The 12,227-nt window shown below is 47.6% G+C and overlaps 1 protein-coding gene across 1 annotated transcript in view; it reads right to left on the reverse strand.

Moving 5' to 3' along the window:
• The window catches only part of LOC124013737 (DENN domain-containing protein 5B-like), a 77,673-nt gene that overhangs the window by 27,927 nt on the left and 37,519 nt on the right, over positions 1-12,227 (reverse strand). The window contains 2 exon segments of the mRNA XM_046328200.1: positions 823-1,010; positions 7,305-7,983. Of these exon segments, the coding sequence (XP_046184156.1) occupies positions 823-1,010; positions 7,305-7,983 (867 nt within the window).

The following is a 12,227-nucleotide window of genomic DNA, read 5'->3' on the forward strand; positions in this document are numbered from 1 at the left end:
AATCAGAAAAGAGAGATATTCCTAAATTAAAACATTTGGCACCGTGTGATCTTTAGGGGATGATCCGGAGGAACTCAGGGGGGCAGACAATTGGATTGTGAGGAGGCAGGAGCAGCACCAGGGAACGTCGTCGGATGCCGCACTGACTCGGATAATTACCATGCATACGGAATGGGACAGATTAATGAGCGGTGGGGGTGGGAGGGAGGGAGAGCCCTGAAGCTGGAGATCTCTTTGGGACGTTCCAGACCATTAGGAGTCTTATCTCGTCCCCACACACACACACACACACACACACGCTGTGCACCGAGGGTTCCATCGCTTTCACTGTTGGAGGAGGAGGCCGCTCAAGCTGGGAGGAGGGAGGAGGCAGAGGGTATAGACACACACACACGATCCCAAAATCCACTAAGCCGTTCTAGAGAAATGTCCGTTTGAGTTCCTTCCACACAGGAGTAATAGGGGTCTATGCAAACACATTGGGCTGTGAGTGACAAAACCAATAGAAGTATCTCAGAGAGGTTTAAGTGCTTTCCAACAAACTAAAATTAACTTCTAATAGACATTTCTCCACAATAACAGTCTGAAAGCGGCATTTTTCCACTTCCCGCTCAGTCTGAATAGAAGCCAGGTTGTCTGCCTGTGTGGGTGGGAGGCTCATTGTGCAGAGTCAGGGTTGGATGGCCTTGGACAGTGTGCATTCAGCAACAATGAGCCCTTACTGTAACTGCCTATTGTGTGGAGACACACACTTACAAATAAAAAAAAACAGACCCATTCGCAGTTGCATACACACACACACTGACACACACAGAGACACACCTCCTGTGGCAGCTCTAGTTTGGAGCGGTCGGTGCCCTCCTTGGACTGCAGGCCCATGAGGTAGGGCACGGGGGCATCCAGGAAGTGCAGCAGTGAGGCGGGTAGGATGGGCACATAGACATGCTGCCACTGGAACGGGAAGAGCAGGGTGGTGATGCCCTCCGCAACTGTCATCAACCGCTGGTAGTCTGGAGAGAGGTAGGATGAGGGTAGGAAGGGGGGTAAGTTGGGAGGGGGAGAGGTGGTTGAAAAGGAGGGGTGGAGTGAGTGATTGGGGGGGGGTAATAAAAAGGGAGATGTTAGAAAGAAGAAGAAGCAGAGAATCACTTTAAATCAACCAATCCAAATTGAATCTGGGGGCAATACGGGTGGAATTCTGTTTTGATGGATTCAATTTAAAATCACCATTCTCTGTGTGTGTGTGTGTGTGTGTGTGGGTGTGTGTGTGTGTGTGTGTGTGTTCATGTGTGTGTGTGTTTGCCTGCAGTGTCTCCTGTTCCTGATTAAAGATTAGGACCAGTGATCTCAGCCTGGCTTTGCTATTGAGTTCAAGAGTTCCATCATCAGATATGAATAAAATGATCAGACCATAAGCCTGACTGACCTCCATCATAAAACAGCAGCACGCTACACCAATTTATCCACTCAACCCCTCTCCCGCCACCCTTTCCTCCATCCCTCACTCGCCTTCACGCTCACCGCTGCTCAGGCACAGCGGTTCTGTGTACTTTCATTCAAAATGCGTTACACTTTTCAAGGTCGACAAAGCATTAAACAAAGACCGAGCCAATTTACATTCTACAAGAGAACTAGGGGACCTGGCATGTTTATATTGCGTGTGTCTGAGAGTCTGTGTGTGTGTGTGTGTGTGTGTGTGTGCATCTACCTTTCCTCAAAGTCCGTCTGCAAGTGACCACCTTGCCACTCAGATATAAATACACACAGACCATCGCATGAGAATCACACACAGATGGACGCTCTCCTACAGACACATGGACAGACACTCATTTGCCCTCTCACTATTCCCAAATCAACAACCCCAGAGCATGGATCCAGACTGGCTACATCTTCTCTCTGTCCCTGAGACCATTGGTCGGTTACTGTGTATTAGACAGAGCAGCTGGAAGGCTCCAGATGCTCTTTCAGAGAGTTGACAACAGCTCTACTTTAGCATCTCTTCCTCTCGGTCTCATGTGTGACTAATCATACGAATAACACGCTAACACTAACGCTGTGGAGAGAGCACACCAGACCTGGCCATTAATCAGTGTGTGTGTGTGGGGGTGCACGCGCACACTGCAGGAGCACCTGTGTCCATTAGCCACTGTCGGCGCCTCGAATTCTCAATTTTGAGGCCTGGCTTCAAACAAGTCATTAGGAACAGGACAGGGGTGCTGGCAGGCGCAACTGTAATGGACGTTATACATCTCAGACTGAAGAGGGGCATAACTCACCTCACCTGCCACCCTGCCTCCCGTGGAGATGACTCGTAGTGAAGGAGCGAAGGAAGGGGGTCCGGTGTGAAAAGGTGTGTGTGCGGGGGGAGGGGCATCTGTAGGGGCTCCGACTTATAGGATATTTATGAGAAAACTAGAAGACGCAGACGATAGATAGGCGTAACAATACCCCGATAAAAGACTTGCGCCACAGGACACGCAGAAAATGGAACGAGAGTCCTCCCGAAACCCTGTGAAGGTGTGGTTTGAGAATCACAGTCACGCATTGTATACGATTGGATCTCAGATAAGAAAAGGGAGACAGAGAAATGGAGATGAAGAGCAACACACACAGAGAAAGTGTGGTAGCGAAAGAGCGAGACGGAGTGAGAAAGAGTGGGAGAAACCGAGAGAAAGACGGAACTAAAAAGAGAGTGTGAGAGTTGGTGAGTAAACTTGCTAGCTCAGCTGTGGTGCACTGCACACCCACACACTTGTACAATAACACACTGACCGTACACAAGCCAAACCCCTCATACTGCAATACTCAATTCTGTACGAGGGGGAAACCTAGAAGAGCTGCAGATAACTTGGAACTTTTACATGGCTTTACTAAAGCAATGCATACAAAAGGAAACAACACAGCACACTAACACCCATGTATTTGTATAGCATTTACCCTTCGGCTTCTAGTCTACCAAAGAAACGCTGGCAATCATTTTACCGGTAACTACTTCAAAGTGCTGCCAACAACCAAGGGGTCAATTGCTTGAACATGCCTTTTTGGCATTCCCTGTGGGAAACCAGTCTCTCTCTGAAATAAACCAAGCAATTAGAGCCACAACAAGGGAGATAAGAGCCCCAAAAAATGAGGATAACCCAGTTTATTACCAAATATACTCTCACAAGCCTCTGCGTGTCGAGGGTTTTTTAACTTGACACATCCTGCTCTGTGATGCAGCGACCGAAAAGAGTGATTCTTATTAAAAGGATGGTTTGTGGTACTTCACTCACGTCTCATCCACTCTATCCCCGCTTTCCTTCCCCTCTCATCCACCCTATCCCCGCTTTCCTTCCCCTCTCATCCACTCTATCCCCGCTTTCCTTCCCCTCTCATCCACTCTATCCCCGCTTTCCTTCCCTCTCATCCACTCTATCCCCGCTTTCCTTGCCCTCTCAGCAACTCTATCCTCGCTTTCCTTGCCCTCTCAACAACTCTATCCCCGCTTTCCTTGCCCTCTCAGCAACTCTATCCCCGCTTTCCTTGCCCTCTCAGCAACTCTATCCCCGCTTTCCTTGCCCTCTCAGCAACTCTATCCCCGCTTTCCTTGCCCTCTCAGCAACTCTATCCCCGCTTTCCTTGCCCTCTCAGCAACTCTATCCCCGCTTTCCTTGCCCTCTCAGCAACTCTATCCCCGCTTTCCTTGCCCTCTCAGCAACTCTATTCCCCGCTTTCCTTGCCCTCTCAGCAACTCTATTCCCCGCTTTCCTTGCCCTCTCAGCAACTCTATTCCCCGCTTTCCTTGCCCTCTCAGCAACTCTATCCCCGCTTTCCTTGCCCTCTCAGCAACTCTATCCCCGCTTTCCTTGCCCTCTCAGCAACTCTATCCCCGCTTTCCTTGCCCTCTCAGCAACTCTATCCCCGCTTTCCTTCCCCTCTCAGCAACTCTATCCCCGCTTTCCTTGCCCTCTCAGCAACTCTATCCCCGCTTTCCTTGCCCTCTCAGCAACTCTATCCCCGCTTTCCTTGCCCTCTCAGCAACTCTATCCCCGCTTTCCTTGCCCTCTCAGCAACTCTATCCCCGCTTTCCTTGCCCTCTCAGCAACTCTATCCCCGCTTTCCTTGCCCTCTCAGCAACTCTATCCCCGCTTTCCTTGCCCTCTCAGCCACTCTATCCCCGCTTTCCTTCCCCTCTCAGCCACTCTATCCCCGCTTTCCTTCCCCTCTCAGCCACTCTATCCCCGCTTTCCTTCCCCTCTCAGCAACTCTATCCCCACTTTCCTTGCCCTCTCAGCAACTCTATCCCCGCTTTCCTTCCCCTCTCAGCCACTCTATCCCCGCTTTCCTTCCCCTCTCAGCAACTCTATCCCCGCTTTCCTTCCCCTCTCAGCCACTCTATCCCCGCTTTCCTTCCCCTCTCATCCACGGTTATGATCGTATGATGTGAAGTTTATCCCCTTATTCAATACGATTACGCTGCGTCTCGACAGATTCATTAATACATAAGCCGTGATGATTTGACACCAGATCTTCCTAATTTAATATTCAACCCGTCAGAAGTCAGACTCCAGTTTTCCCCAACACGAAAAACATCAAAGCACCCTACAAAAGCTCATAGGGGGTGAGGGGGGGGAATAAGAGTGGAAAAAAGGGAATAATATTATTCTCTCGTCCGATGTTGACCTCAGCTGAACTACGGTGGGGGGTGATTTCAGGCAGAGATGATGCGAGAGCGTTCAACTCTATTTTGCAGGGCCGTTAAACTTTCACAAGACCTTCCAATACTGCTTTCCAATGGAGGTTTACGTGTAAAATATTGTATATTATTGCTTGATAAATAGGGGAAGGCATTGCATTGTCAACATCTGTCGGGCGGCAGGGTAGTCTAGTGGTTAGAGTGTTGGACTAGTAACCGAAAGGTTGCAAGTTCAAATCCAAGGTACAAATCTGTCATTCTGCCCCTGAACAACCCACTATTCCTAGGCCGTCATTGAAAATAAGAATTTGTTCTTAACTGACTTGCCTAGTTAAATAAATAAATAAATACAATTGTAGATACAGTTGATCACAATGTTGCTGAGGCCAAGTGGAAAATGCGAACGGAAGAGACAGAGATCGGCATCTGTGTTTCAAAGCTGAACATATGACACGAGGCAACTCATAGTGAAACTGTCAGTCATTGGGACTGGTCCCTATCAGACACAGTCTCAGAAGGGAAGAGACAAGCCAATAATGGTAAACAACAGAAACCAGGTGCACTCCCAGCACAGAGAGAGGGGAGAAGGAGACATGGTGGAAAATCCCCTCATTTTCATACCAACAGTATGCGTTTGAGCAACCACCTTATTGTGTGCTGACTGACTAAGTCTCTCTGGATGAATGCAGCGATTTTTCTGCTATTGAAATCCTTGGGCGGGCCGCCTAAGCGTTTTATTCTGGTCGCCTAATTTTCAGGATGGAAAAGCGCTTTCAGTGTCGACTAAAACTAAAAGACTAAAACCAGATATACTGTATAGAAGAAGATAATGGGACGTGTATATTTTGTCTTCGTTATATAATCTTTGAGAACTAACAATCACCAAAATGAAAGTCTGGGAGAATTGAAAGATCCCCAAAGAATGATTTTAGCAGTATACATTTTAATATTATGTTTGAGGAAAAGAAAACCGCATTAGCCATCACTAAATGCATAGAAATACTGGAAATTAGCTTAAAAACCAAAAAAAGTTCTCAGCTCTATGGTAGAACATGTTGAATCACAGAAAATGTGCTTTAAAACCACAACCATTTCTCTCAACTGCATGTCAACTTGTCTAGAATTGCAGAATTTTTTATTTTTTTATTACAAAAAATGCTTAGCTCCATGGAGAAATGTGTAGACTTGGAAGAAATTTGCTTAAAAATGCCAAAGTCTCTACACTGCCAAGACGGGGCCTCAAAAATTTGCTTTAAAACTGCGCCCCTGCCACACCTAAACCCACACACCTAAACCCATTTTTGATCAAGAAAAAGACCCTGGAATGACTAAAATAGTGATTAAATCATATTATTAATTACATCTCAGACCCATGCCCTCCACTGAGCTGCGGGATTGGACTAAACGCCTGCCTGCCACTTCCTTCCCAATGTGCCCTGGTCAAAGATAGTCCACAATATAGGGAATAGGGTGCATTGGGACCCATCCACAGAACATGTTACAGATGCAGTTTCCGTGCATCAACCCTTCCATGAAAGCGCCTCCAGGCTAATCAAGCACATTGTTTTTATTATAGAGCAATTAGAATGCCGTTTAGCAGCCGTGTCGCAGGGTAGGAGCTAAATGGGATGCCGCCAACGCTTCCCGGTGAAAAATGAGGAACATTAAAACGTTACTGGAATGTTTTTTTCATTCGGAGTGAGAGGTTAGTCACTCTGTTTCCGTCTGACAGTTGGTTGAATAAATTAAACATGGGAGATCATTTCTCATCAAAGGATAGATGACAGATGAGTGGGGATGGATGGGAGCGGAGGGGTGGATGAGGATGAGAGGAGTGGTAGGAGGAGGGAGAGGCCCGTCTCTGTCGTTTTCTCTCAAGCAGACAGAAATGGCATGTTGCTAGTAACAGTGGAGTCCCTTTGTTTGACTGCCATCAACTCAACTAATGAACTCCCATGCATTACAGATAATTACATTAGCGACATTAAACTCCATCAATTCTAAAAACAAATCAAGAGCCACTTAATGGAAACTCGCAACCCATTAATTCATTAGGCAAGACTACTTTCCATTACAAAGGACGCCAATGGACCAGAACCACGCAATCAAACATTCAACACACAAGAAGCACTCTCAATGTCTCTTTCTCTGCAACAGTCTTCAGCCAATCAGATAATGGCATCCTGTAGTTTAGTCTACTGTATTCTACAGGGAAGTCTACAGACTACTGTCTGGCTGTTGGTCCGTTAACTGACCATGCTTCCTAATCCTGCTGCTGTCCAGTCAGTCAACCTACATAGCTCCAGTCCCAGGGAGAGGAACAACACTCTACCAGACCCAGATTACAGTAGTCTAATCCTAAACTCATTTGGGCCAGGGAGTCAGGGGCAGGACCACAGATGACACCCCAGTAATGACACAGCCAGTCATGTTCCATTGGCTCCAGCTGAGGGGATGTGTTGAGGAATAGGGAGGAATGACTTATCCGAACCATCCCCCAACCTGGTATCAGTCATCACCATACCACCTGGCTGGAGAAGCAACCCCCACTCAACAACCTGCTGCCAAGGAATGTAGAGGCAGAGAGGAGTGTGTGTGTGTGTGTGTATGTATAATAAGCATCTCTTACCCTGTGAGTAGAGCAGAATCTGCATCTCCAGCAGGGTACAGTTGAACAGCTGCACCAGGTTCTCTACCCCCAGCAGAGTGAAGGTCTGGCCCAGAGGGAAGTCAGCCAGAGGCAGCTCCCCGGGCCCAGGACGCTGACACACGATGGGCTCGTACACCCCGTGGAACTTCAGCGAGCGCCCCGGGGGGGGCAGGGGCACCTCGTACAGGATGTTGTGCACGTAGCTCTCCAGGGGGAGGGGCGGGGGCGAGGCGGCCGTGACGGCCCGGTGCATCTGGGACAGGAAACGGCGGCAGCCGTGCATGAAGGGCATGGGCGTGATCAGACACAACGCCTTGGAGACGTAGAGGGTGTCCCGCGACGCGTCGTAGCCGCCGCACGCCGCCGACCGGCACGAGGAGGAAGATGGAGAATCTGCTTCGTCGAGGCTGCTAGCCAGAGAGTCCATGCTGGAGGAGGAAGAGGAGGAGGGGGTGGCGGAGGAAGGGTTCTCAGCCTGATGCATCTGGTAGAGGGTCTGCATGGCCGAGCAGATCTGAGGCGACGTCACCTCCTCGTAGAAGGTGTGGACGAAGCCGTAGGTGCGAGAGCCGTCCTCCCGCGTGATCAGGAAGGAGTGGAACTGGGGCTCGCGGCTGTCTGCCTGTGTCCTGAACGACAGGCCTTTGGGCATACAGAGCTACGGAGAGAAAGACAATAATGATGATTATTAATGTGGTATTAATAACTGAGATAGTTGACAGAACCAATACAGAGGCCTTACATATAAAACTACTAAGACTGCACGTACCAGACTATGTGTGTACCAGACTGTGTTGGTGTGTGTAAATCTACATTCATGTGTATGTGTGTCGCATCTCTAATCAAGTCAGCATAATCTGCTTTGATAGCAGCCCAGTCAGCAACACAGCAGCCAGCATGAAATAAAATATGGTTGATTATCATTATGTTGATTTGCAGAGCTGAGCTGAATACAAAAATGCATCATAACACACACACACACACACACACACACACACACACACACACACACACACACACACACACACACACACACACACACACACACACACACACACACACACACGTCGCTAACACAGATAAACAAGCAAACAGGCACAGCCCTGTAGTTGGCCAATGTTCTGTTCGGAATGGATTATAAGAGTGGCGAGTGAATCATGGTTTCAACTGATCACTACTGACAAGATAATCACTCCCACACTACCTCAATCTGTCTGTTCTGTGTGGAAACCGAGAGGCAAATGAAAAACATCCGAAATGCTGCATTTTCTCCCCAGAAATGAGATTCTATACGCATCCAAATCAAATCCTTCTCGCCCAAGAAATATCATGAAACCATACGGATCAAGGAGAAAATATTCCTCCATGGAAGGGAGGGAGTTGAAACCTGTTAAAGATGACAAAGGGACTCTGATATCCCTTTGCAACAATTGGGCCCATCTGTGCTAATGAGCGACGGAGTTGGTCCCATTAACCTGCACATTTTCGACCTACTGAAGGTTGAAACCGTGGAAACATCAATATCAACAGGCAATCATCTACTACAACTCTGCATTCATGTTGGAGAACATTTCCCAAAAACCAACACTGCTCTGAAACACATTATACAGTATCAACAACTCAACACTCTCTGACGTGTTGCATACAAGTGACTCCGTAGCACAGCGGCTTCATCTAATCCCATTGACACACTTCCATTGAAGTCTCCTCTCAAAACTCTCTTCCTGTTCTAACAAAGGGAGCAGAAACTGTTGACGGTTTACAGTAAAGGCTCCAGGCTTAAATGTCATCCCACCCTCCTGTCAACCGTAACTGTGTCTGGGGCCATCAACCTGGGCCTCAGCTCTGTTAGGCTCAAAATTACTTCCGATAGACATTTACGAATTCCTAGCAGAACATTTCACAGTTTTCTTGGATAATCCCAGGTAATGTTCCCACGGTGTTAAACTATCCCCTTATTCCGGCACGGACACGGGAATTGTGGGGGTTCTGGGTGAATGACGCACTGTTGATTATGAAGCAATAAGCTCAACAAACTGAAACACATACACATTCATACTCTCACACACACACACACACACACACACACACTCATGCATATCCTTGGCCACTTTCTCACACAGCTCTCCTTATTCACACACACACACACTCATGCATATCCTTGGGCACTCTCTCATACACACAGCTCTCCTTATTCACACACACACACTCATGCATATCCTTGGGCACTCTCTCATACACACAGCTCTCCTTATTCACACACACACCTGACTCAGGGCCCGATTAACAAGAAAATCTAATTAGTGCCAACATCAGACAGACAGAGCGACGGACAGAGCGACGGACAGGGCGACGGACGGACCGATGGACAGATGGACAGACGGAGAGACAGAAAGATAAATAAATAGAGGGAGAGATAAATAAATAATAATCGAGGGGGGATTTATGAGAAAAGGATTGTGATATGAGAAGCAATCATCAGAAGGGCTTTGTTGCTCGGCCCAAAGGGGCAGGAAGCATGATTACACTAAGGTCACCCTATGGGTAGAGAGTAGAGATGAGAGAGGAGGGGAATGAAGGGAGAGTGGGAAAGGGGATAAGGATGGTGAGCGGGATGGAGATACTATAGGTATGAATAAAGGGGGTTATGTTGAGGCAAGCAGGGAGAGGGCTGAGATTCATAATGGTTCTGCCATCGAAGCCTTCATCGGTGCACTTCAGACCTGGACATGCTCGTTTCATTTCAGTCCTGGACCTGCTTGGAACGCACCGCACAATGGGCCGTCGTTTCCACGCCGACGTAAGCGGAGAACCCGGTGTTAATAATTCAGCGGTTCTGACGCCAGTGTGTGACGTAATGGACAGCACCAACGGAAAAATAGTGACCTTGCATCACGAGAGGCAGCGGTCAGCCGACACCCAGCGCTTCCTGAGCCTCCTCTATAGGGATTTGAGGGACAGGTATCGAGGTCAGCTACCTCTACTGGGGCTCAATATGCTGGGCTAGGCACACACACACACACACACACACACACACACACACACATGATCCCTCAACCACATACACGTCAGTGGACTCAGATCATTGAGTGACAAGTCAGCGGGACCTTTGGCACTCCCATGACAGGCCTTGAGTGATTCAATACATGACTAACGTAGTCTTCTGGTTTGTCATTTCCTGCAGTGTGTGGGTTATTTAAGCAATCAGGTGGTGTGGTATATGGCCAATATACCACGGCTGTAGGCTGTTCTTAGGCACAACGTTCTTAGGCACGGTATATTGGCCATATATCACAAACCCCAGAGGAGACTTATTGTTATTATAAACTGGTTACCAATGTAATTAGAGCAGTAAAAATACATGTTTTGTCATGCCCGTGGTATACGGTCTGATATATCATGGCTTTTAGCCAAATCATAATTCAGGGCTCAAACCACCCAGTTTATAAAATCCAATAAAGCACAAATACAATTTCATCATCACCATCTTAACTTTTCCCTTTTTTCTCATGAATGCAGATATTTGACAATATAAAGCTTTGTCTTATCAGATATTCCCTCCACTAAAGTTACTTTCCACCCTGGCACGCTTCCCCTCCCCTCATCCCGTCAACACGAAACTACTCAATTTAAACTGCGCCTCCTGGTTCGCACAATTGGCCTAGCGTCGTCCGGGTTAGGGAGGGTTTAGCGGGTAGGGATATCCTTGTCTCATTGCGCACCAGCGACTCCTGTGGCGGGCCGGGCGCAGTGCGCGCTAACCAAGGTTGCCAGGTGCACGGTGTTTCTTCCGACACATTGGTGCGGCTGGCTTTCGGGTTAGAGGCGCACTGTGTTAAGAAGCAGTGCGGCTTGGTTGGGTTGTGTATCGGAGGACGCATGAGCCCATGAGCCCGCATGAGACTGTACGGGAGTTGTAGCGATGAGACAAGATAGTAGCTACTAACAATTGGATACCATGAAATTGGGGAGAAAACGGGGTAAATTCCCCCCCCAAAGAAAAACTGCAGCAAAGCAGCCACAGTCCATGTAGCGCAGCCTGCAACCCCCCCTGGGTAAATCCATAGAGACCGAAGGGATTTGGTGCCTTCGCCCCATTACCCAGGATACCCTCGAGAGAAGGCACCGCATTGTCTTAATCATGGGCCTCTCTACTCCAATGGTGTGTGTGTGCGTTATTATTTCCTAAAGCATTGGTTGGAATAATCCTAGCATGCCCTTCCTTTCCCCTGTAAACAATCTAAAAGGCCTTTCAATGCCTAGTTGGGGTATTGTTAGTCAATACCTCCCGTTTATCCTCCACCTGTTCCCCAATAAGGTCTCTCCATCCATTCCTTCCTCCAACCCAGTTTGGTTCCCTGCTGCCCACTCATTAGATAGAATAGAGCCTGTTTATTGTCCTTCTACTCCCCTCATTCACAGTTAAGTAGGTTACTTTCTAAATGTAATCCGTTACGGTTACTAGTTGCCTGTCCAAAATTGTAATAAGTAAAGTAACTTTTGGATTACCCAAACTCAGTAAAGTAATCTGATTACTTTCACTTTTGGATTACTTTCCCCTTGAGAGGCATTAGATGAAGACAAAAAGGATCCATCAGACACATGTTGTGTGTCATCATAGTGGTCTCTGACTTGTGGTCAGACTGGCTCATGTGGAACAAACTAAAACACGTCCTGTTTTTCAATGCTGAATTGAACGTCACTGAGAAAACAGAAAAGTATCAATGTATTTTTTCACAAACATCCTTTCTGAATTAAAAAGTAATCCAATAAGTAATCTAGTTTTTCAAAAGTATCTAATCTGATTACATTTTTTTTGCCAGTTACAGTTTTTCCGTAATCAGATTACATGTAACTGATTATAAGTTATCAGCTACCCCCCAAACCTGCCCTCATTTCTCC

This window comes from Oncorhynchus gorbuscha, linkage group LG25 (assembly GCF_021184085.1).
Source record: "Oncorhynchus gorbuscha isolate QuinsamMale2020 ecotype Even-year linkage group LG25, OgorEven_v1.0, whole genome shotgun sequence".
NCBI classification, from domain to species: domain Eukaryota; kingdom Metazoa; phylum Chordata; class Actinopteri; order Salmoniformes; family Salmonidae; genus Oncorhynchus; species Oncorhynchus gorbuscha.